The sequence below is a fragment of the Leptosomus discolor genome, chromosome 20, assembly GCF_034619465.1.
Source record: "Leptosomus discolor isolate bLepDis1 chromosome 20, bLepDis1.hap2, whole genome shotgun sequence".
NCBI classification, from domain to species: domain Eukaryota; kingdom Metazoa; phylum Chordata; class Aves; order Leptosomiformes; family Leptosomidae; genus Leptosomus; species Leptosomus discolor.
In genome coordinates, this window is record NC_141410.1 from 1,826,646 (window position 1) to 1,851,396 (window position 24,751).

The 24,751-nt window shown below is 52.4% G+C and overlaps 1 protein-coding gene across 5 annotated transcripts in view; it reads right to left on the reverse strand.

Annotated features, from left to right (window-relative positions):
• Positions 1-16,288: 16,288 nt before the first annotated feature.
• Positions 16,289-24,751, reverse strand: part of ZBTB40 (zinc finger and BTB domain containing 40) — a 39,980-nt gene continuing 31,517 nt past the window's right edge. For 3 of the 5 annotated variants that reach the window (XM_086476080.1, XM_086476079.1, XM_086476075.1), the window contains 8 exons: positions 22,024-22,431; positions 21,319-21,525; positions 20,597-20,761; positions 19,912-20,126; positions 19,155-19,317; positions 18,740-18,826; positions 17,524-17,744; positions 16,289-16,778 (listed from right to left, as the gene is read on the reverse strand). In XM_086476080.1, coding sequence (XP_086332206.1) covers positions 16,587-16,778; positions 17,524-17,744; positions 18,740-18,826; positions 19,155-19,317; positions 19,912-20,126; positions 20,597-20,761; positions 21,319-21,525; positions 22,024-22,431 — 1,658 coding nt within the window. In that variant the 3' untranslated portion in view covers positions 16,289-16,586. The remainder of the gene's footprint in view (positions 16,779-17,523; positions 17,745-18,739; positions 18,827-19,154; positions 19,318-19,911; positions 20,127-20,596; positions 20,762-21,318; positions 21,526-22,023; positions 22,432-24,751) is intronic. The other 2 variants (XM_086476076.1, XM_086476078.1) reach the window with 2 other exon arrangements.

Here is a 24,751-nt window from a genome sequence, read left to right on the forward strand (position 1 = left end):
AGCTTGCCGGACCACAATGCAGAGCTGCGCAGTGGGCCCACACCGGCATAGCGGTGCGGGGCCAAGATGGCCTGGTATGGTCAGAACAGCAGTGGGAGCTTGCAAGGACGCTGTTTTCACTAGTGCAGTGCTCCCAGGGCAAACATTGCAGCGCTGAGACAGAGCGCCAGGAAGGTGCAGTCTCGTTGGTGAGAGAGATGGGGACGAGATGGGGTAGAAGGTGAACCAAAACAACAGGATCAGCTCTGGAGACTTGGAGAAACAGCTGCAGATGCTAAGTGTTGGAATGCACCTCCCAGCCCAAGCCAAATCCCAAACCAGCACCAATACGTAACAGAAAATACACTCCTGCCATTGCTGCCGCTGGGTGCAGGCAGGGAGCAGCCGCAACAGCACAAAGAGGTGCCCAGTGCAGGCCCTGCTAAGGAGCAGCCTTAACTGATAAGAGGCTGAAAATAATGCCTGAGAGTTCTTCTGCGGCTCTTAGCAACGATAAAACTGTTATTATTTAGCAAAGATCCCCAGATTTTCCACGTGCACAGGCCGTCCTGGTGTTCATATAAGGGATCTGCTGCTGCAGACCTGCTTCAGTGAAGAGGTATCGAGTGAAAATACTGTCAGATGGGACAGCTACACTGCACCTACGTGGAACCGTCTGAAACAGGCTCCCCCCGACATCCTTGAGCAGTCAGAAGTGAAATGTGTTGATTCTGGTGAAACTACAGAAAATAGCTTAAATGCAACAGAGGTCCCTTGTACAACCCAAGCCAGAAGAGATGGTTTTGGACACCGCTTTTCCAGGCCACCTTCTGCTAGAGAAGCAGAGGCATCTTCCAGATTCAGAGCAGTGCCTGGATCCAGGGAAACAGCCCTGAGAGCCCTGTCCCATGATGCTGGATCTCAGCCACTCTGGGCTGTCTGCAAAAGCAGGGAAGACAGAGAGCAACATGTATTAAGCAGATTAACTTTGTGCCAGAGTAGAAAGGCCACTGAAGCAGCTGCTCTGCCACAGCTGGAGCAGGAAGCCTGCCCTGAGCAAGGCAGACCTTACTGCCATGCAGCAGGTATCATTTGACCTTCACTAGCTGGGTACCATGTCTCTCCCCATCATTTCAAAGAGACAAAGAGAGGAGACGATCTATTCCTCCTGAAAGATAAATGCTACCAGATTGTAGCCACTCGACAGGTCCACTGAAATTCATCAGTTCTGACTTGAAATGAAAGCTGTAATAAATCTCCCCATTGAATAGGAGATCAAAGGCAGATCATTAGAGCTCTTGGATTACCCAGTGAGAGTGCACTTCCATCAGCTGCTGTGCTGTTGGTTCCCTCGTGTCCAGAATGACCCCTTCGATGGTGGAGCTTTGACTCCAAAGAAAAGGACAATTTCCCTTGGATCTGGGCTGTGCCCCTCTCCTCTGCCCACCACTTCCCTGACAGCTCTGCATGGCTTGTGGCCACATCCTTGCCAGCCACACCGGTACAAGCTGCTGCACAGCATGGACATTTCTCTACCGTAGAAGACAGAGCAGAAGAGCTCATTTTTGGCCCAGCCCTCAGGGGAAGCTCTTCCCCACATTATAAACCTGCATCTTCTTGCTGGGGAAGGAAAATCCTCCCCAAGCTCTGGGAACTATCCCAACTCGGTTGCCCTCCTTTAATTAAAGACAGACCTCAAGCTGCAAGTCAGAGCCCTGCAAGAACTTCAGAAGCACCGAGTGTTTGTCTCACCCCTGACTCTGGAGAGACATATAAGGACATTGTGCTGATTGTGCACTCCACTTTGTGCTGAGCCTCAGTGGAGGGTTTGCTGACCTGTGCCCACTGGGGATCAGGAGCAATCCCTATCCCAGCCTCTCCAAACCCATTTGTTGGTAGCAGCCTACGATATGGCCGTGGTCTTCACGGGCTGTGCAGGGATAGTCGTCCCCTTTTCTTAAATCTGTGTGGGCTAACCCCTTCTCTCTGCTTGGACCATAAGACCCCAAACTCAGCCAGGCGCCTGAGCTTCTTCCTTCCCTCATTTCAACCTCAGTAGCCGTCTTCTCAGCAACACAGCCAAGTCGGCATCTGTTTGTGGGTGCAGGGGAAGGTCGCGTAGCAGGAGCAGAAGGTAAAGGAGGCTTCAGACTGCAGGTGGTAACATCCTATCAGCCATATAGCTGCTTGTCCACCCTTCCTGGCTCCTTGGTCCTGCTGGGAATGATCTCCCAGCCTAATGCTGAGCTAGTGAGACAGCTACACCCGAGCCAGCTGGAGGGATGCTGGACAGCAGCTACATCAGGGTCAACCCTGATTCTCTAAATGGTTTTATTTCTCTAACAGCCTAAGGCAAGTTGGTCTTTCCCAATGCCCTGGCCTGCGGACCGACAGATTTTCACCAGAACAAGCTGGCAAACATCATCTGACGTCCCTCGCTCAGCACAGGTGGGACCCACAACTTTGCTCCAGGTCTGAGTGCAGCAGAGCCAGGACCCAGTTCGTGGGCTGCCTGCCCTGCAGTGCCCAGAGAGCTGAGGACAGCTGATGGACCGGTCTGTGCAGAAGCCACACAGATGAGTAAGGTTTATCTGCGTGCAAAATGTGTTGCACATGACAGAGTGAATTTCATTCCTGGAGAGATTTTTTTTTTTTTCCACTGAAACCAGGTTTGCTGAGCTTAGCTCTGAAATGAGGGACCATGATAAGTCCATTAGCTTCAGAGGAGTTATCCTGAGCACACAGTTCGACCTGTGATCCCCCATTTTACAAAGGGCTAAACACAGAGTGGATGTAGCAGTGGAAGTGAGAGACCTCCTAGCATTTCACGCACAGGACTTGGCTGTGATGTGAAAATCAGTACTGGGGGTAAAAGCAGGGTTATGTGGGACTTGTTTCACAGTCTGAAATGTGTGGTCCTGGCAACTGAGCTTCTCACATTATAGCTGCCCTTCGCTACTGCAGGACGGGGTATGGGGTGTCTTACCCTAAAGGATGTCCAGAGACACAGGGTACATGTGCTGGGCACGTCCCATGATGTGAGGAGTCCTGTAGCTGGGTGCCCTGTGGTATACCAAACAACACAAGGTGTCCTAAGATACAGGGTACCCCACAGTGTGGCATGTCCTGAGGAAGCGGGTGTTGATACAGGACACCCAGCACCCTGAAAAGAGGCACTTTGGCTTGATTTTTACTAGGTACCAGCCTGGCTGGCTGCAGGGAAATGTCTGCAGCTGGGAAAAAAAAAAAAATCAACAAAAAGGGTCTCGGTGCTGGGGCCCCGATAATGAAGAAACCACCCTGCAATTTGTAGCCAAGCTCACAGTTTTGGAAGCCTATCTCATGGCTTTTGAAGTGCAAACCAGCACAACACATCACCCCCCCACCCCCATTGACCAGCTCACTGCCGAGGAAAGCCCAGAGCCCTTTGTCTCACCTCCATCACAGGAGGTTTCCTGGACCCCTGAGCAAAGCCCCAGCCGGACACTCGTGCAGACGAAACTGCTGAGCAAGATCAAACGTGAACCATTCCCCAGGCTCCCCCCTGCCTCCTCCAGCTGCCTGGATAATCCCCAGACTGAAAAGAAACCTGAACCCTGAGTGGTTTTGTGCAATGGGAAACAGAGCTGAGCCCCCGAACCCTCTTTGTGCCAGAATAATGGTCATGGTGCCCTATACCCCCGTGATGTCCCGCTCCCCGACACCGGCCAGGAAGATGAGCTCTGGAGCTGTCACCGCTTGGAGCTTCAATCCAGCATAAACCAAACTTTTTGTTTAAGGTAGTAGTTAAAATAATAAAAAAAAAAAAAAAAAAAGCAGCATATGTCTTTGATCTTGAATAAAGCTTTTATCACAGAGCCTTCAGTCCCGGTGAGCAAAGGGGATTATCTTTCTCTCGCACAAAAGTTCACCTCCTGGTGCAGGTCACGGGAGGAAGATTTCACTGGAGTGGGAGGCGTTTTCCCCGGGGCATTCACCCCAAGTCCGGCAGGCAGCCGCTCCCAGGGAAAGCTTTTTATGAGCTAACCTACTGCCTCAAATCCTTTCAGATGCAAAGGGAAAAGAAAAAAACAAACCAAAACCTTTTGAAAGAAAGAAGCGGGTGCAAACTCCCTGACAATCATTGCCGGGCTCATTTAGCAGGAGAGACCTCAGCCCAGCATCCCGACGGCTATTCTAACTCCCAGCAAACACGCAGGACTCGAAGAAGTCACTTGAGGTTGTGTCCTGACCCAAACCCCAGCCCGCATGCAGCCAGAGCATGGGCTGGATTTAGTCTTGCATGGGATATGGTCTGGATCTGGCTGCTGGCTGCTCTCGGAGAGCCTCTCCCCACGCAGGGCAGGCTGGAGCCACAAGGGTCATCTCCTTCCTCACCGTTAGGTTAGTGTGAAAGGTGCTCGCTGTCCACACCACAGGTAATCCTGAAGCACGGGGCAGCCTCCCTGCCTTCCCCTTCCCTGCCCGCACATCAGGCAGGCAGTGCTGTATAACGGGGTTTATCGCCGCTGCCTGGAAACTGCTGCCTGCTCCCAGGGTCTGGCAAGAGGTGGGGGCAGGAGGCAGCCCCACAAACGTGTCGCAGCCTGCCCCAGGAGGCTATGGCATGCATGGCAGGGCTGCCCGAGGTGCAGCACCCACCTCCGCTCTCCCGCAACAGCTGGGAGCCGCAGGGAGCAGAGCGATGCTGGCCACCTCCGTGGCCGCAGCCAGGAAGGAAGGGTGTGGGGGGCAGTGCCAGGCTCCCCACTCCTGGAACATTAATCGAAGTGACAAATATGCCTTGACATCAATTATGTTGCTTTCTTGTTCAGCCAAGAAGTAATTAACTTAAGTGAAGCAATTAGGTAAACTTATCAAGTGAGGTTTGCAGTACCTTAAGCAAACAGCTAATTGGGCTGTGAAGGGAGTGAGGATAAAACGGGATGGGGATGACATATCCAAAAGGGACCTGGGGGTCCCCAGGGCCTGAGGCTGCCGCAGCCATCATCTCAAGGGGCAGATCCTATGGCAGGAACGTTCGGAGTGAAACATCCCTCCTTCTGAAACGTCCTGCGCCCCCTCGGCCCATTGCTGTCCCTCCTGCTTGTCTCAGGAAGCAGGCAAGAGGAAAAGACCCAGCCCCAGGGGTCTCCTAAGAGCAGAGGTAAGAAATAAAGCGATCGATGGGGAACCCCACCGTGTACAAGAGATTCAGACAAATAGGTCTCAAAGTGTTTGCCGATAATAGCAGGTGAGGCAGAGGATGGAGATGGAGGCTCAGTGATGCTGGATTCCCTGCAGGGACAGCAGCAAAGACATGACTGTGCCTCACTCCCAGTCTCCTACACCAGAGGAGCAAGAGAAAAGGTTGGGACGGTCTGCTGGGACAGATGGTCGCAGGGCAGTGTCCCACGGGGAGGTGGGATGGCTGCTGCTGAGAGGTGCTGGGCTAGGAGCCCCCATGGCCCAGAAATGCTCCAGAAGGGCCCACTGCTCCCAGGACCCATCACATTATAAAAGACTTAAAACTCTGTAAAAGCTGCCTTGAGAAGAATGACAGAGGGTCAGAGCAGCCAAGGCACGTGCCAGCCTCCTGTCATGTGTGGAGATGGATGCTGTCCCCGCCAGGGCCAGCACCGCCTCCTCGGGCAGCGGGTGCATCCATGTGCTGGTCTGGGTTATGGTCACTTTTCAAAGACTTTAAGATTTTTTTTCTCTGTGGTGCATCTAGCCCATTTTCCTATCTTTCAAGCCAATGAACTACTGAATTTTCAGATTTAATTTCCAGATTTCAGCAGAAACCATGGCACCAGCCGCTTTTAAAGTTTGCTAAGGTGTTGAATCAAAATGCAATACTATAAATCATTAATGCACCCCTGTGTCGCAATGAAGCTGGAATATTTTAATCACTGAATAATGAAGTCAATACTCACAAATCTCAGCTGTCATTAAAAGATCTGCCTGACTCTGTGTGCTCAGCAGGAGAGGAAATCTTGCAAGTGGACTGGATTTGCCCACTGGAGGTGCAGCCAGGAGCACCGTGGCAGCAGTGGGATATGAGGGGCTGGCTTTTGCAGCCCTGTTTTGTGATCGGCACTGTGTCAGCATCCTTTGTGGTACCTGTTATTTAAGCAGCATGACTGCTGAAAGAAATAAAGTCAAGCTAACCCACTGCATGGTTCCTGGGTAGGAATAATGGTGACCTGACCACGTTACAGCTTGGACAAGCGAGGGGTTTTCAAAGTGAACGCTACCAGGCTGCTTGCCTTGGTACCACCGGAGTTTTCTCCAGCCCCACTGAGGACAGACTTGAGCTGGCCCAGAATGGGAATGTCTTGTCTATGAGACCAGGTACCATCCCGCAGCTGGAGAGGCCCTGGAGATGGCAGCGTGGAGAAAATCAGAAAGGGCAGATCTGGAAGATCGTGAACAGAAGGCAGAAGGGCAAAGTTAAAACAACGCTGCAAATGCTGGGACGTGCCTGCAGGCAGCAAGAGACACCGTGTCCCCAGCACAGATGGAGCATGTGGCTTCGAGCCACAGCAACAGCACGGGGGGGGGAGGGTGGTTTGCCCTGCCAGGGGAAGGGGGACAGGCGTAAAGCTTTGTTGAGTACGACCAGCTTCCTCGAATAAAGGAAACCCCTGGAAGGTCAGCAGCAGGCTGGCAAACAGCCATGGCCAGCGTGGAGGCTAGACACAAAAAGAGAGGCGCTGGTATCTGTGCCTGCCCCCCATTACACACCATGATGTGCTGCTCAGGTGCATGGTCCCACTGCTTGTAGGACCTACCTTGTGGTGTCTTGCACTGTGACAACAAGCCCGAGGCTCCAAAACTGCAAGACTGGCAGGATGGGGCTGCCATCCAACCAGATGTCTGGGTACTCATGGAAACTGCAATGTCAGATTAACATCACAGGACCAAGAGAGCAGTGTGGTCCAGGATGGAGGGACCCGTCATTTTGGTACCTCCAGAGCCGGGTCGAAATCACCTTCACAGTAAGGTACAGCTGATGGGACCTGTGGGAAGTAGAAGAGGTCACAAATTGCCCCTTCGTTTCTTCACAAAGGTACATTTCTTCCCTTGGCAATACCACGCTGCTATGGATGGTTACACTGCAGGGTTCAACAGCACACGGAGGCACTGCTGGACATTCAGCCAGTATCCTTCTGTGGGTGACTATCAACACATACGACTTCTGCTTCACCATGTTTGAAGCCATGACTTCACAGACGGAGCATCCTGGAGAATGTATGTCCAGAGCTGCTCCCCTGGACAGGAGAGGTGTGGAGAAAGTCCTGCCAACTGACCCCTAAATTGATTTCAACCTGGACAACGCTCACAGGCTTTGCAGCAGTGTAACAGGGTTTGACGCTCCAACAGGGGTGACCAAAACACTTACTGAAAAGCTGAGGGGGCTGCAGTGCTCGAAGGGATTTCTTTCCCCGTCAGGCTGCCGCAGAAGTGTTTGTGTGGGTGGCAGAGGATTTTCACCTTTGGAGCATGAGACCATGAAGGGAGGACCCTGAGCGAGCTGGACCAGCGTGGCAAATCCCGTTTCCTCATCGATTTTCTTGAAGGATGCTCTGGAGGAAGCTGGGTGTATGTATTTGTGTGAGCAAGGGATATTAGAGACTCGTGCAGTGAGATTATAACCGACACCGAAGGTCGTTCTCTCCTAAACCCCTCTTTTCAGGCGTTAACAACTTAAAAAAAAAAAAAAAAAAAAAAAAAAGAATTCTTTGTGCTGGAGATGTCTCAAGCTTCATCACAGACCAAAGGGTTTTTTTGGGGAAAACTGAGACGAAATCTCCGTGGATGTGTTCTGCATTATCTGAGCTTTAAAAAAAAAAAAAAAAAAAAAAAAAAAGCAGGGGGGAAAAGTGCTCCCTGGTAATACTGCTTGTCATAATCCCCTTCTTCCATCATCCTGCCCAGCAACAGACACTCTGCTCTGCCACTGCTCCTCCTACGAGACCGGGCCCTGATGCAGCCTCATGTGAGCACCCTCCCTGCACTCCCCCTTTCTCACTGGAGCCACCCAGAGCAGCGCAGGCGGGTGGACCAGGGCACCTCTGCGTGCCCGTGAGCTGCTCTTCGAGGCCATCACTTGGGCAGGCAGCTGTAACTCTGCCCCCTCCACCACCACCTCCCTGTTACCTCCAGGGGAGAGTTCCCAGGCTGGTTCCCCTGCACCCGGCGCCAACGGGGGCAGCCGGCGATGCCAGGACAAGGCAGGAGCCCTCAGTCTCAGCAGACAATTCTGGCCAAGCTTCCACAGGGTTGGGAGGGGAATCCTGGTCCAGGTCTGCCCAGCCCACGCAGCCCCACGTACAGAGCACGGAAGAAGACCCGCAAAGAGAGCTCACTAAAAGCAGGGAGGGACACGGCACAGCAGGCACAGCCAGAAGAAGATGGAGCAACCCACCGATGAGCAGAGACTTGCCCCAAACAAATGCAACCAGAGGATGGGGATGGCTTCCCCAGGTGCAGGGAGAAGAGAGACACACACACACACGGGTCCTTATCACAGGGACCTCAAGCCAAACAGCTTCTTCAGGTTAAACTGCCACCTCCAGCCCCCCAAGGATTGTTTGGGGTCTCCAGAGCACCAGCAGCACGTTTCTCCCCCAAGACACCACCCGTCAGCCCCGCAGCACAGCGCAGGGGGCTCAGGGAGGGCAAAGGGCCAAGCCAGCAGAGGTGCTCTGGGGGATGCTGGAGGTGCCAATGTCCAACTCCCAAGAGCCCAGGCAGTGTCCCCAAGGGACGGGCAGATCCTATGGCCCCTGCTGAAGCCCATCACCAGCTAGGGGCTGCATTCCTCCCCCTGACCTGCTGCCATTGATCCCAGCTGCTTTCAGATTCTTTCTGCTTCCCACCACAGCAGACAGCCTGGCTGCTTTCACGTTTAAACCAACACCAATTAGTCCCCCCTCAAATTACAGGGCTGAGTAATCCCTCTTCCCAGCCCAGGGAAGGGATTGTTCCCAACAGGAGACCTCTTCCCATGGGCATCTGGCATGAGCACAGTCCCAGGAATGGGCTCACGACACAGACAAAGGGAATTGTGTTCGATCACTTCGGCAAGGTGAGCTGCCTGCTCCCCGGAGGCGAAAGGGGAGGCCAGGGTCCCTGCCGGGGCCGCAGAGCTTTGGCAGGGGAAAGCAGCCAGGCAGGCGGCAGAGGCAGGAACGCGGCAGCCTGCAGCACGCCAGGCTGCCCCAGGGCTGTGCCCCACGTCTGCTCAGGCACGCAGCCCGTGGGGACACAGCTGGCACACGGAGGAGCGCAGGGACCCCGAAAACCCTGTTGCTTCCCAGAGGTGCTCCAAGATGCTCCAAATCTCCCAGGCGCTTGCAATTCCCTGCCAAGTGCTGAATCATCCTTCTGCAACGTTTGCATTAGGCATGCAGGAGCAGTAGAGTCTTTTGCAGTGAGAAGGGGAAGGGGGGGACAGGTACTGCAATGCAAGTAACAAGAATACCAGCAGTAACACCCTCTGTGCTACCCGCTCCACGGGCCCTCCTAAGGCTAAGCAGAGGAAGGGACAGAGCCCGCCAAAGCCTGGCAGTCTCCTGCGCGTACCCCAGAGGGACACAGGCAAACGGACTTTGGACACACAGCAGGGATCATGGTTTGGTTTCTTCAGCATGAAAGTAAGTTACTGTGAACCCCTGAAGCAAGTCTGACCTGTCCTGATCCTCCACCGGAGCTGTAGGCAGACCCAACGGCAACTGTGCAAAGTTCCTGGGATCCCAAACCGAATCACCTACCACCGGGTCCCATCAGCTGCATCGACTCCTGGTCAGCTGTATCGCCGCCAACCTGAAGTAGCCCATCAAGTGACCCGCAATGCTTCACCTCTAAAAAAGAAAAGCCCTCTCGAACCACCAAGAAATGGATGAGTAAAAGTGGTTTATTTATTTAGCCTTTCAATAAAACTTTGACAGTATCCTGCACTGGGGGATTGAAAATCTTGCAGCCTACCCTGGTTACGCACAAGGACACCAGAACTTTTGTGTGTTTAATAGATCTACTGAGATGTGGCAGATAGCAGAGGATTATCTGGGTTAGTCGATGAGAGAGGCTGTAGGGAGCTGCAGAGGGAATTCACTGCTAACAGAGACCCGTTTCGCTGCAAGGGAAACGTAGTGTTGATAAATGGAAGTTCACGCACGCCATAGGGATCATCTGACCTACTCCTGCGCATCGCCAAATCCACTGTCGTCTATAACCACGCTGGAAGAAGCCCTGTGTGTCACTGGGCAGCTCAGTAACAACAGCTATTAAATGCTCAGAGACAAAAGAAACAGCTTAAGGTTTGAAGTGCAATGGGCTAAACAAATCTATTATTATGGCATTAAGTATCAGCTGACACGGTGGTCCTGCCTAAATACTGCCTCAATTGCAGCCTCTGAGCTGGAAGAAATGAAAGCCGCACAAGTTGGCTAAAAGGAACAACCCACACGTTTGTCACCGTCAAGGGGTCCTTCCAGCCAACCCACCCATATTCCACCCAGCACAGAGCCCTCCTTGCAACTCCTGCAGAAGGCCAGAACGAGAGTTATTTACCAGCAACTGCAGACTTTCCAGCTGGGCAACCGCATGTAGTCTCCACAGACAACAAAGCCCTGCATGGGGTTCAGCTCATGGCAAGCATACCTGGAGATGCACCATCTCTGTAGGATGAGCTTTGGGGAAGATGCTCTGGGTGATGACAGACGAGGTGAGGGTGGGTGGAGGGCTTGGGTGAACCTGCAGGGAGACCTTGTCCAGGTGAAGCACAGCAGAGTGGAAGGATGAGGGTGGCCAGCAAGGACTAGAGCTCAACTCTTCCCTACCAAAGTGCTGGCTAAGAAGGCCAACACTACGGAGTAGGTGGCATATGGCCTTGGCCTCCTTGGGCAGAGAAAGCCAGATTCACATGTCAGGGAAAGCCATCATCATGCCCATTAGCAGGTTCAGCACAGCTAGAGGGACACGGATTATCTCCACAGGCAGTTTGAAACTCGAGGCAGCACTCTGCTCACCTTATTACAGCCAAGAGGAGGAGATCGAACTCCATCTCTGGCAGGAAGCCTCCAGTGGCTAAGACCTGTAGGCTGAGACAATTTTGCACAGCACCAAGGTAGATCTAATCTATCTGGATAGACCCATTTGGTGGCAGCTACTTTGTCCTCCAAGCAAGGATGGCTACACCACCACGTCCTGGTCAGCCCTTCCCATTTGCAAGAGGCTCTGTGGCCAGAGGGAGAAGGTCTGGGAAGCACAGAGAACACAAGCAGACAGCCTGCCCAGACCAGACTTCCCATATGCTGCAGGGATCCAAGTATCCCTGATCCAGGAGGTGAAGGAAATACTGGCCAACAAACTTGACTCTGAGCTCGCCGGGAACAAGACAGGGACTAGCCGCTCCTGTTAGAAGCAAAAAGGTCACTGTCTGGACTGCCCTCAATGCTGGGCATCTCAAGGGTGCCCAAGAGGGGAAGGGAAACAAGGCAAATCTGAGGATTTGTGCTCTGTACAGATGGACCCTGACTAGCGTTGATGCCCTTCAGCACTTCGCCTTTGCTGGAGTTCAGAGACAGGAGTGAACACAGTCCCCCAGAACAGGGGGGTGAAGGCTGCCACCAGGGCACTCCTTAGCCACGCTGAGCAATTAGAGCTTCTTCGCTCTCACGTAGTAAGGCAGATTTTCCAGCTCTTCAGTTGTGCTGGTAGTTGTTTCCCACACAGCCTTCAGTTTGTCATTTCCTTGTCACATACTGCTCTGGGTGAGCAGCTGTATGGGAATGACATCTAGTTGCAGCAACGCTCCAAGCAGCGGGCAGCAGTAAAAGTCTCCCAGCCTGCCAAAAGCAGCTACTAAAGCCCCCAAATGCTGCTCACGGCTCCACGTGCCTCCAGTTACAACCAAAAGACCTCGGGATGCTTTCAGACATCCTGACCAGAGTCCCATCCTCTCGCCTGTGGCCAGCATCGCCTTTTCCCAGATGTGCAGCCTGACATTTAGCGACGCCGAGACGCGCACAGCTTGACTGCACCCGCGTGCCAGGCAGTTTGGATCCCCACTGCTCCTCACCACTCCTCCAGCCTCTGTGTCGCCCGCACGCTCTGCCTGCAAGGACTTTCTGTTTCCTTGCAGGTCTCAGAAACAGGTGCCATGGTCTGACCCATGGGTGCTTCCCAGCCCCGCTGCCATTTGTAAGCGAGAGCTATGTATAGCAACTTGACAGCAGGTGCTACAAGGATCCACGTGTGTCTTATGAAACGGACGAAGAGCTACACTTTATCAGGTTTGCTTAAATACGATTAGAAACCTGGGCAGATTTCCTGCTTTGAGTGATCATCAATGGCACAGGGAAGGCGAAGTGAGAGCTTCTGCTTTGCTCTCATCACATGCGAAAGGCTGGCTGGAGACCCAATAAAACGAATTACTGTTCTAATGCAGGAAATTAGGAATTGTGGGAACTTAGTGCAGCGAGACACCCTACAGCTGACTGTGCTGGGGGATTAGACGTATTAACCAACGCTGGAGAGGCAGCCGAGCCCCCTCCATTAGCCAGCCTGCTCCTCCCCATTACAAAAGGTTACTGAGCTCATCTCCCGGGGAAGCACCTTGGCTCTCACTGTCTGCAGCAAACCACTGATATTTGGGAGAGGGAATTCCCTCCGGCTGCTGAAGTGTCTCATCTCTGCCCTGCGAAACGGCACTTGCTGAGCTGGAGGCCGTTGAAAACATCGCTTCCCTTTTCCAGTGCCTGAATTTTCTGGGGACATGCCGGCAGCCTGCCAGGCTGATAATGAAATCTGCCAAGACATCAGCATCAGCCGGGCACAAGGGCTGCCACGGCTTGCACGAGTCACAGAGGGTTTTCAGACCGTTGGTACCTGCTCTCCTCCTCCTTTTTCCCAGGAGAGGCTTCAAGCAACGTATGAGCTCCCTCCATGCTCCCGCCACTGCCATCCCTCGCTCCTGGACAAGGCAGCAGCATCTTTGCACTTAATCACAGATCAGTTGGATTTAAAAAAAACAAACCAAAACAAAACCAAACCAAAAAACGCAAACCAAAACCAAAGCCCAGCTCACAGAATTTGCATATACTGTGTTACAACAACGCTTTGGGGCTGCAAAACTACACTTTGCACTGAGAAATGCCAAGTGAGGGCTGCTCACAGCCATTGCTGTGGCCAGCGGCACCCTGCCTTTCTCCAAAGCATCCGTCAGCGAACAAGACGCACATCAGGTCAGAATAAAAGTTATGCAGAAAACAGACATTTCCTGACAGTCACAAGCTCAGTCCTGCACCCTGAATGGCACCAATGAATGCATGGAGATACATAAATCATTAACTGATCTAACACCCTCCATGGGATGTTACTCCCCAGGCCTCTGTTAGGGGCACTCTGCCCCTTTTCCAAAAGCATCTGGCACCTGCAACAGGAGGACACGGCGAAGGGCAGGATGGTCCCATGCTCCAGCCTGACCTGGCAATAGCTCCTCCGCTTCCTTACAGAGGATGGCACCAAGGTCAAGGCACAGGACCCTACAAAACCCAATGGGTCACCCAGCACCTGGGAGAAGACCTGCAAAAATCACCTTTTCAGAAACAAGGATTTTTCCTTGCAATCAGAGGCTTCAAGTGACAATCTGTAGCTACATCTTTTGTTCTCTATGCTTTATTTTTACAGAGGAAACAAGAATATGTAGCACAAGAAGAAATCACTAGTGATCAGCATCTTCAGTGTTGCGCACACCAGACCAAAACGTGTCCTGAGAAATGCATCTTCCTTCTGGGTGGGACATAGGTGTTGCCAACACTGCAATTTGCTCTGACATGCACATTTCATCCATCAAGAAGGAACTGGAACAGTGGGAATCTGAGTTATTATCTCCTCATAATGACAGGAGGTGCTCGATGGCCTATGTACAGCTGCAGAGCTCTGTGGGTGTATACTGCTGGCAGGACTCTGCTGAGGATACACCCATGCAGGCTCTTGCAGGGCACAAAAGCAGGAGAGATGGCCCTAAAGAGGAGACGTGCGCCTGAACTGTGCCTGATACATGACCTACACCGTCCCCCTTGAACTGTGACAACCCTTGGTCAACAGGGACCAAACGGATCAAAGCCAAGATGCATCATTTGCATGCCCTCCCCTAGCTAAGCGCCCTCTGCCTTATGAGAGGGCTATAAATAAGGTAACTTCTCCCCAAACCCTGCTAACCCTTTGCTCTTCTTCCAGAGTTTTCAGGAGCAAAGGGAGATCAGCTTCACCTAGTGCTCCCTGCAGGTGTTGGCTCCCAAATGAAGGCTAGGACATCTGCAAAGCATCGCCTGAACAATTCATTCCCAGCTCCAGAGCACACATGCAGCCTGCGCAGGACTTCCACAGCTCCCAGCCCCCACAGAGTCAGAAAAGGGGTAACAGCTTCCAGCTCCACCAACCTGCAGGACAAAATCCACTGCTTACCTCCCAACACATCTGCTCTGAGACCAGCAAGACACACTTGTTCTGTCATTATCCCTGTGCTCATCCTAAGCGCCATGCACAGCTCTTCCGTGTCCAACCAGGGATGAGATGGTCCTGGCCAAGAAGGGTCCCAGACTTTTTCACCGCTCCCCTCAGTAACAGATGTACTTTACCCTCTCCGCAGGTAGCCACAGCCCAGTTTCAGGCTCTCCTTTAAGCAGCGATATCCAGGGTTTAGAGGTGTCCTGTCCAGGGCTTGGAGTTGTCCTTCAGCTTTGCAGCGGCTCCAAGGGCTCTCCACACCTGCCAGCCCAGGAGCTGGGGAAGGCCTGGGAAGGCTAAGAGGAGCTCCAGCAAAGGTGGCGAGGCACCTGGCCATTAGCACTAATCCTCAAGACCTCGAGCACCATCTCCTGGTCATTCCCGGATTCAGTGGCAACTTAACCTCATCTCACCAACTAAACCTTCCTCCGTTTCACCACCGCCGCAAAGCCTGGGGCACAAACCACGCAGGCAACCAAGGAAGACAAAGGTGGGAGCCCTCCAAGACACGTGCAAACACTTCAACAGGGTCACATGCTTGCTGCCACACACATTCAAAAAACGCCACACAGAACATTAGCTCCACCGAGCCCCTCTCCTGGGAGCACCCCTTGCTGTTCACTTCTTCTCTCCAAGTTGGAATAGGATCAACAAACTACCCCACTGGCACAACCACCCTGGCACGCTCCTGCGCGACCATCTCTGGTTGGTGGCTGTGAGCGGGCACCGCAAGATGCTGCTAGAAAACTCCAATCTGCTCATCTCCGGAGCTCCTGTGGCTCTGGGCAGCACGACAAAGTGGGCGCTGCTCGCTGCAGGGTGTGGGGCTGTGAGGCGAGGTGGGGGTCACCGCTCAGTATGTAAATATCGCAGTGGCAGAGTTCAACCTTTCGGCATGAGGGAAAGCAAGATAAATGCTATCAGTCCCCTCAGAGCCACAGGAACCCTGCGTCTATCTAATTGCACTTCATAATGGATTCAGCAAACCATTAATTATCAGATTATATTTTAGGAAACTGCAGATAAAAAAGCTTTATGAAATTTAGCCTTAAAGGGGCCAGCGTGCTGCAATGAAGCCGTTGCATCATCCTGGCACCAGAGAAGCAAACTTTACAGTAGGTACCTGAAGGCATTTTACAAAGCAATGCCCTGTGTGTCATGGGGAACATCTATGTGCAGTCACAGCAGCTATCTCACACTCAGGCAGAAATACCTTCACTAGTGCCGAACCACTGACACCAGCAACGAGGGGCCCTGCCATGCAGGCGCAGCTCCTCCTTCTTTCTCAGTTGTGGCAGCTTCAGCGTATCCTCGGCGAATTAGAGGAGTGAGAGATCTCAGAGCTGTTTGCTCACAACGAGGATGTGGATGCCCAGACCTGCCTGTGACCCTTTGTAACGATGGCCACAGCAAAACCACGGATGGGATCAGACCCGTGCTGTCCAAGGTATTACCCAAGCAGCTCCAAAGCCATTTAGCACAACTCCCGAGAAGTCTCTGCTTGAGCAGAAAGCCCCAGGTGTCAGCTCTGTGCTGGAGGACTTTTCTAGCTGGCACAACAGGGTGCACCATGGTACAGGGGAGAGCAACAGAAGAAACAAAGCAGCCCTTACTCACCCTGCAGAGTAACAGATACCTGTGAGCACATCACCGATTCAGCCATAAAAATCTCTACCCCAAATTCTCAGAACAGCTTTTTCTTCGGTTTCACATACCCGTACCCTTCCAACTTCATCCGGTACTAGTCTCCTCCCCACCACTCTGTACACAGCAGTGGTGGAACACACATGAACACACTCAATTCCCACCTTTTCCTCTGCTGCTTTATTTCTCTTGAGCTGGGAGAGATGGGTGGTCCAGCTCACCTGAGCTGTCAGCTGCTGACTGCAGGGAGACTTCCCAAGCCCTTGTGAATGTCTACAAACCTCCTGTCCTTGGCCACGCTGTGCTTGCTGCGCGCCATTTCTTTTGCAGCGTTGCATACTCAGTGTTGGTTTCATTTCCCAAAGAAACCCTGAATCTCTCTGCTGGAGCAGCATGTTGAGGTACAGCTCCTGAATGAGTCTAGCAGATACCAGGCGCCATGCATGGGCACCCACTCCTCACTCTCACTTGGTTTCTTCACAAATCAGAGTGACTTTGTCATCAAACAAGTCCTCCATAGTCACTGCCACCAGTTCTGAGCCAGTTTGGCTCACTTGGGATTCAGGCAATGTCACAAAGACTTGGGAGCCAGCAAGTTGGGTGTCATCAAAAGAGATGATGTGCTCTGCTGCTCCGTGCTCCAACGTCTGAATCACCTGCATGGAAGATGACCTCAGAGTCAGACACTTAGAGCACCAGTTTCCCCACAGTCAGCTTGTTACCCACATCTTTCCCAGCCCCAGCTCTGGTAATAACATTTAGCTTCACGCCAGAGGTCTGCAATTACAATAGGCGTGAGACTAATGGGAAACACCAAATCACACACACCGATGATGCAAAAGAGAAGACAGGAGAGTAATTTAAATATTTGTCTCCACAAAATTGCTATAATTTAGCTCCATAAGCAGTCGTAGACAATAAACACTCTGTGATTATCCACTGGAGGAATGCCAGCCCCAGGGAATCTTGCACACTGGGCTCCCTCATCCAAGGAGCTGTTCTCCACTGATGGCTGAGATACTGAAGAGAAAGAGTCTGGGTTCAAGTCTAGCATTTGGCTTCCAACAAAACAGCTATAATCTCATGGGGTATATCATCTGGGTTTTAATAGCCTCTGACTAACCAGGCACCTCTGCACACATTGTCAGTCCCTCCTCCTCGGCTCCTGAAGACCAGGACTGAGCTGCTTCCCTCTCCAGCAAGCAGAACCTACCTCATACTAACACAGAAGTCCCAGAGCACTGTGGGCTGGGGGGCTTGCATCCTGGACCCCTCTGAGAGGGAGAATTAGGGAGCAGAAGGGGTGGCAGGAGCTGCAGGGTGGATTTGGGAAGAACAAGAAGGTTGGAAGGGGAGGATGGATGAACAACCGTGGGGGCTGCGGCACAAAGCAGTCTTTACCTGCACAATCTGGGCTGTGGTGGCTTGGGAGAAGACCTCTTTGGGATGCTCAGCGCTGTAGTGCCCCTCCAGCTTGTCCTGGGAGGGGAAGAGCTCCCCACAGAGCTCACAGGTGAAGGTGCTCTCTGTCTGCTTGAAGTGTTCGCTGGTGACATGGTTCTGCAGGGCCCCTGGGAAGCGAAAGGATGCTGAGCAGTACAAGCAGTGAAATGGCTGGGAGCCTGCAGGGAGAAGCACCACCCTGAGCCTGGGCTGCAACGGCCAGGGCCAGCCCAAGAGCACAGAAAGCTGCAAATGGCCAAGATGCGCAGGGCTGAAACCCGCCAGGGACTCGGGGCACAGCGTGTGCCAGCGTCCCTCCTCCTGGCCACACCACTGTCTGTCAAACTGTTTGCAGCTGTTCAGCCCGGTTTCAGCTCCAGCTCCCTGCAGCACTGGCATTCAGGAACCAGGCTGGTGCACCTGATTGTAGCTGCAGCTGTCCCTTCTCACAGACATCTCTTCTCCCTGGTCCCTTACACCATCCAGCCCTGCTCCTTTTTGGCCTGGCTTGCTCCAGCTATCGATTCAGCTATTGCAAACCCACTATCCACCCCAGGGGCTCTCTCCTCTCAGACAGAGCTATGTCTAGGTCTTCTCCTTCCTCACTCTCCAGGCTGCTGTTGGCTGCCCCCTCCAATGTCTCCTCATCCATCTCCTCTCCTGCTATCCCGTGCACAGCCCTGTGGATCCACCTTTGATAGCAGTCTGGTCTGCCAGTGCACTCTGCCCCCACAGCACTGCTTCAGCTTGCCCACTTGCCATAGGGCCCTTGATATGGTCTCCCCAAGCCCAGGTCGCTCTCTTATCTTTCTGGTGCTAAACTCCCTTTTTCTCCAGTCTCCCACTAGCTCTGTCCTCCACAAACCCCAATGCTTGGGGTTCAGTTCCTTGTTTCTCTATGCTATGTCACCTCACCTGCTCTTGGCTCTCTTCTCTGCTGTAAACAAGCAAATCCAGATCCCTCCTTGACTACCGTGGCTCCAGAAGCTTAACAAACATGTCCCAGCCTCGCCAAAACCAGTGCTTTTCCAGTTCATCCATATTTTCTGTTTCCTCACACTCTGCTTCCTTACCATGTCCTTCTTCACTCCCCTGCTTACAGCTTAGACATCACTTACTGATAGGAGCAGTCATTGCTCACCAGGTAACATGAGCAACAGCAAATGTAACAGACCTGAGTGCCTGCACTTCACGTGGACCTGCAGGAGAGCCGGCGTGGGGAAGAGCTCCTTGCACGTCTCACACTCATGGAACTTCACGTCTGCAAACAAGGACAAGAACAGAAAAGCATGCACCCAAGGTCTTCTACAAGAGACCTTCTGGACCAGAGCTCTGTTAATACTTCAGCAACACCACATGCACCCAGATATGAGGAGCATCTTTGGAGGTAAGGCAGGAAAAGGAGAGGCCAAGAGCAAGTGAGCTGCAAGATGCTGAGATGAGACTTGCCAGAAGAGACTACTACAGGATACAAAGAGTCTGCTGCGATGTGCAGGTAAAAGGGATGTGCAGCCTTGTCCATCAGAGTCATTACTACATCTGTCCCAGCAGCGCCACGTGGTTTTGTTCACTAACAAGGGGGCTGTTACCTGCGTGCTCTGCCTTGACGTGCTTTCGGTGAGCTGCAGTGCTGGAGAAGGTTTTGTCACAGGAGCTGCACTGCAGGGAGGAGAACTTGGAGGAGCGATGATTCTGAGCTGCAAAGACATCGGGGTGGTGGGTCCGGTTGTGATACCATAACCCTGACAACTGCTGCAATGATAAGGATCAAATCATGGTTACAATCCAAAGCTGTTCCAGGGGCATCATGACAGCAAGAAACTGCTTGGAAAGCAACAGTAACAGCGGGGTTGTGCTCAGCAGGTACAAGACCTGTTCATCCTCCCCCAGGACAAGAGCTAACACCTCACTTGTGTTTCTCCACTGCCCCCGAAGAGCTGAACATTGCTGAATCCCTCATCCTCATCTCACCCACGGCAAGTCTCCTTTTGTTCTGAATTTTTGTTCCGCTGTAGGAATGCGCTCCTGCACACACTCCCCGTGAGGCACGCCATTTGCAACATGACTGTATTTATTCCTACACTTCTTGGAAGCTAGAAGCTTAGGTGGACAAGATTCGTGAGGGTCCAAAGTATGTAGGCCTTTGCAGTCACGGCCTATCTCTGTGGACCTGCCTTTTCCCTATGGACTCTACCTCCTCTGTGCAATTTTTCCCTAACCTCCAATTTTTGCTGACCAAAACCTGCTGCACTCAGTGCGCATGGCCAGGAGAGACATCCTGGTGCAGGAGCAGGCCACAGCAGCTTCTGGCACACGAGACCAAATTTCCTTGCTGGACCAGCTCACCTGGTAAGCCTTGTCACAGATCTCACAGCTAAAGGGCTTTCCCCCGACATGGGTCACCATGTGGCGCTCGAGGAGTGATGGGGCACTGAAGACTTTAGCGCAGGTGGGGCAGGGGTGGTACTCCCGGGAGTGGGCTTCGTGGATGTGCTTGCGGTGCTCCTGCAGGGTGGCAAAACTCATCCGGCACTTCTTGCAGTCATAGGGATCTTCGATGTCTGTCGCCCAGAAATGTGACAAAAACCCCAGAGTGCAAAGAAATCAAGGGAAAAAAAAAAAAAAAAAGAAAATTATTAAGACGGGAATTCACTGAGGGAGGAAAGAAAAGAGAATGAAGTGCTTGTTACTGCCCAGATGAAAACTAGCACTGGAACTTTGGCTCTGCATACAGATGTTGCTGCTTCTGCTCACCTACAGTGTCCTGTGGTGGGTTCCCAGCAGCTTGCGGTTTGCTGGAAACCACCCCTGCCTTTTTCTTTGGGGTAACACTACTCATAGCATCAAACCACTGAAGAATCTTGCTTTTCTTGGGAGGGAAAAAACCCACCACGAGACACCCAGCCAGCCTGCAGGCACCGGTAACGGCTGCACCAGCCTCTGCTGGCACAGGTGGATCTGCCATGACCCCGCGGAGGCTGTGCCTCGCAGGCTGGGCTGCCCAAGCTGGGGAGGGAGCAGCCACACTCACTGTGGAAGGTCCGGAGGTGGATGGAGAGCCCGTTGGCCTGGCGAAAGCCTTTCCCACACTCCCGGCAGACGTACGGCTTGTCCCCCGTGTGAGTCCGGACATGGCGCGACAACTCGATGGACTGAGCAAACACGGCGTCGCAGTACTGGCAGGCGTACATCTTCCCTGTAGGGACACCGAGGGTGAGCGCCCGCACCTAACGGGACAGGAGCTCTTCCTGGACTACATCTAATTTCAGAGGGAAAAGGGAGAGACTCTAAAGTGGACAGACTTTCCCGGGGTAGTCAGAGCATCTCAGCGCGGGGTCAAAAAGGTCCTAGAGGTGCTGGAGAAAGCTGCACCTGCACAGGGAGTACTGAATTACTACAGACCTCAAGTATCCGGAGGTACTACACACTTCCGAAGGTACTACATGCTGGCATGTCTCATGTTCGAAACTACCCGCCCAGCTGCAACATGCTCATGCCCCGGCAGTGGAAGGGGCAGGGTGCAGGGGCAGGAGAAGCGCTAGCATGAAAAGCTATGCAAAATTCAGCCAGAGGGAGGGACGGGAGAAAACAGATTAGCCAGAGGGAGGAGGACGAATCGCAGGAGTCTAGATGTGAGGGGACAGAGAGGAGCTACTCAGGAGAAAAACACAGAAGGCTGATGAAGGAACAGGGCACAAAGGGGTGGATGGAGCAAGCTAAGCCCATGGCCAGGCTCCCATGGGGAAGGCTCACCCTCAGCGTGCTTCTTCTTGGTGTGGTAGGCGAGGGCCGAGGCCTGCATGAAGGTCATCAGGCAATGCTTGCACATGAAGGGCCGGTCCCCCGTGTGCAGCCTCAGGTGGTTCTTCAGTGTGGAGTTGGCTGCAAACTTGGCCCCACACTCCTCGCAGGAGAAGGGCTTCTTGTCGAAGTGCTCCGTCAGCTTGTGGTACTGCATCCCTGAGGCAGGCAGGACACCAAGGCGGCACTGGTGGGACCCAGTGCCAGCCCTGTCTGACCCCGCTGCAGGGGTACCACTCCACCCAGCCTGGAGGTCCACCAGCCCACCCACACCACCAGGGGTCCACCAGTGTCCTCTGGCCTGGAAGTCCACCAGGATATCATGAGCAGTCACGGTGAGGGCAAAGAGACTCAACTCAACTCCTCTTACTCATCCTGCTAAACCAGCCACAGAACCGGAACAGTTTGATTATTTTTGGAGGCTTTTAAATTTGCCAGTAGCCTCACTTTTCCTTGATGAGCCATGTGGAAAACCAATTAGGGAAGAACTAATCAGAAAGCGGTTGTGCTTAGTGGGGCAGGAGAAATGAGCTGAGCTGCATTTCTCACACATGGTGCTCACGGAGCTGCAGGGAGGAGGAGGAGGAGATTTCAGACTATCACTTCATTATACGGTCCAGACTTCTGTCCAAACACCCCTGGTCCCACTAACCCTACCTGAGGCATGAGCAAACTCTCGGCCACAGATGTCACACACCACGGGGAGCCGCTTCTTCTTCTTCTTGGCTGTCCCCACCACTCCATGAACCTCCAGCTGATGCTTCTCCAGCTCCTTCTTTGTCGATTTGACCTCGCTGCACTCCTTACACTGGATTTGCTTTCCTCTGGCCACCTGACAACGTTTCATGTGCACCTTCAGGCGGCAGTAGAAGTGGAAGGTCTTTTCGCAGGCTTTGCAGACAAAACTCTTCTTGGAAGAAGCTTTTTCTTGGGGTTCCTTCAGCTCCTTGGCACCGGCACCTCCCACCTTGTACTCATCTTTGTCCAGAGCTTCAACTTGGGATTCACTGTTCACCTTCCACTTCCTGATCCCAGGTTTCTCCCCACTTCCCTCAGTCAAGAGACCTACGGAAACAGCAATTCCTGTTTCAGTGGTGACCAGTAGGACTGGGCACCAGCCCCCCAGTCTCCCATTTCCTGAATACTCCTGCACAAGCAATTGTCCCTGCTCAGCAGTGACAGACACACATCAGACATGCTGTCTCATCACAACAGTGGCAGATGGCTCTGCCCAAAAGCAGCCACGGCCATGCACGGTACAATGCATGAAGGAGTGCTCCTTGAATTTCTCCACCCACACATACCACGGGCTGGATGAGACAGCAAGAACCAGGGCCAGATATTCCAAAGGGCTTGCTCCTCAAACAGGAACAACTGTTGTTTCCAAGCATCTGCCTCCTGCTCAGACATGTGAAGTTATGGCCATGCTTAAATGTTTAAAGGTCTGAGCCTCAGGTATGATACTGTCTAAGTCTGCCATTCAGAGTGGATATCCAGCCATTAATTACAAGAAATCTCAGGAACACTTCTCAAATGCAAACTCTTTGAAAGGGAGCAGATAATCTTGCTACGACCCTTTTGAGTTTTCTAGTTAGAGCCCTGAGGTATTTTAAATCGCTCATTACATTCATTTCTTACAAAGTCTAATGCTTTTCTGAGTCCCTGTAACACCATCATCTCAAAAAGCACGAGCTGGAAAATTCACCTAGGATCTCAATCTACAGAAAAGACCCACAGGGGATGTATGTATGGAAGATATCAAAATACAAACAGATATATTTGGCTTCTTTGCTATAATGAGAACCACGCAACTGTGTGGCCATGGAAACCAGTGCAGACTTCTTTTGCCAATGCACAGGAAATTCAGCCTGTGCTTACAGAACTCCATTTCTGCCTTCCTCACTGTAGGAAGAGCTCAGCAAAGTGTTGTCCCTGCACAGTGATACTGACCTAGATTTCCAACGAAACTAGGTGACATATTCCAACAGATTTGGAAATCTTAAGATGCGAAGTGGTGACCCACCAACCCCTGAACACATCAAGGGAGAAAAACAGACTGGATGACTAGTTTCCATTTTAACAGTCCTACTCTGTCACGATAGCAATACACGTCTTTCACCTCTAAGGTCTCTTCCCACATCCTGAAAACCAACACTATCAATTTTTCTGACCCAAGTGAAGAGGTATCTTTAAACCTCCCAGAACTGTTGAATGCCAGAAAGAGTCATCTTGTTGGGCAGGATGAATGTGGATGAAGACACGAGCCCTAAGGAAACTGGGACTGGAAATGTCTAGAAGAAGTGCCATGGCAGCAGGGGTATAACCTGAGTCAGATGCAGTGAAGAGGAGTTTTGTCACAGACTCCAGTGGGCCAGGAGCTGGCTCATGGTCCTCCTGCTCTTATGCCTGTGAAAATGTTGTTCAGGATTAAAAACCTTTAGCCTAGACAACAGCACAAGACTAACGGTATAAAGGCAGGGAGAGCTCTTAACTTCAGCCGGCCCTCACGGGGAAACACATAAAGGGGCCCCAGGAACAGCTCTCTGTCTTCAGGGGGATGCTACTGCTCCTGGAGAAGAGTTCTGAAAGCAAGCTGAAGCAGATCACATGAAATCAATGGCTAGGTACCTGCACCCTGTAGCCTTGTGCCAGCGTAATATACATATCCCGGATGGAAGGAGGAATCTTGCCCAACGGTGGAATATACCCTCAAAAGGCCTTCACAGTCTGGCTACCGTGAGATGGGAGAATGGGAGACATGCTAAACTGCATGAGCCAAAGCTGATGTGAGAGTAAGGTCAGGTGCCAGGTTGCTTTAACAGCATCAAGTACAACGGGCTGGCTGCTGCCTGCACGGAAGAGGGGACATGCAGCACTGCTACGTCAGGGCATCAATTCCTTTCCACATGGCAGCCAGGAGGTCTCCCAGAACCCCTTCCATGGGTGAAGACAACATTTCATACCTCATTAGAGCAGCATCAAACAACATGCATTACCCAGTCAGCTTCCATCCTTGGAGATGCAGGAAGCTTGGAGGTGAACCCGAGTGTTCTGGTGAGAAATAAGACCAGACTGAAGAAGGGACTGCACATCAAGTTTAAGAGGAAGGAACTTAGCATGCCTTGGCCATGCCCCTGGCTGAGCCTCCTGGGAGCAGATGCCGACGGTAAACATACACCAGAAAGGTCCCAGACATGAATTCTTGACTGTGGGGTCCTCTGGGACTCTGGACTTTGCATCACTTTCCATTCTCTGATGGCAAAGACACTCAGCCCTGGAAGAAAACCCCTGCTGTTTATTATGGAGTATTTCATACCAAGTTATCTTCTTCTTTTCTAAGTGGTCTGCCGAGTCTGTAATCCTGGTTGTTGCTCTGTCCACCCTG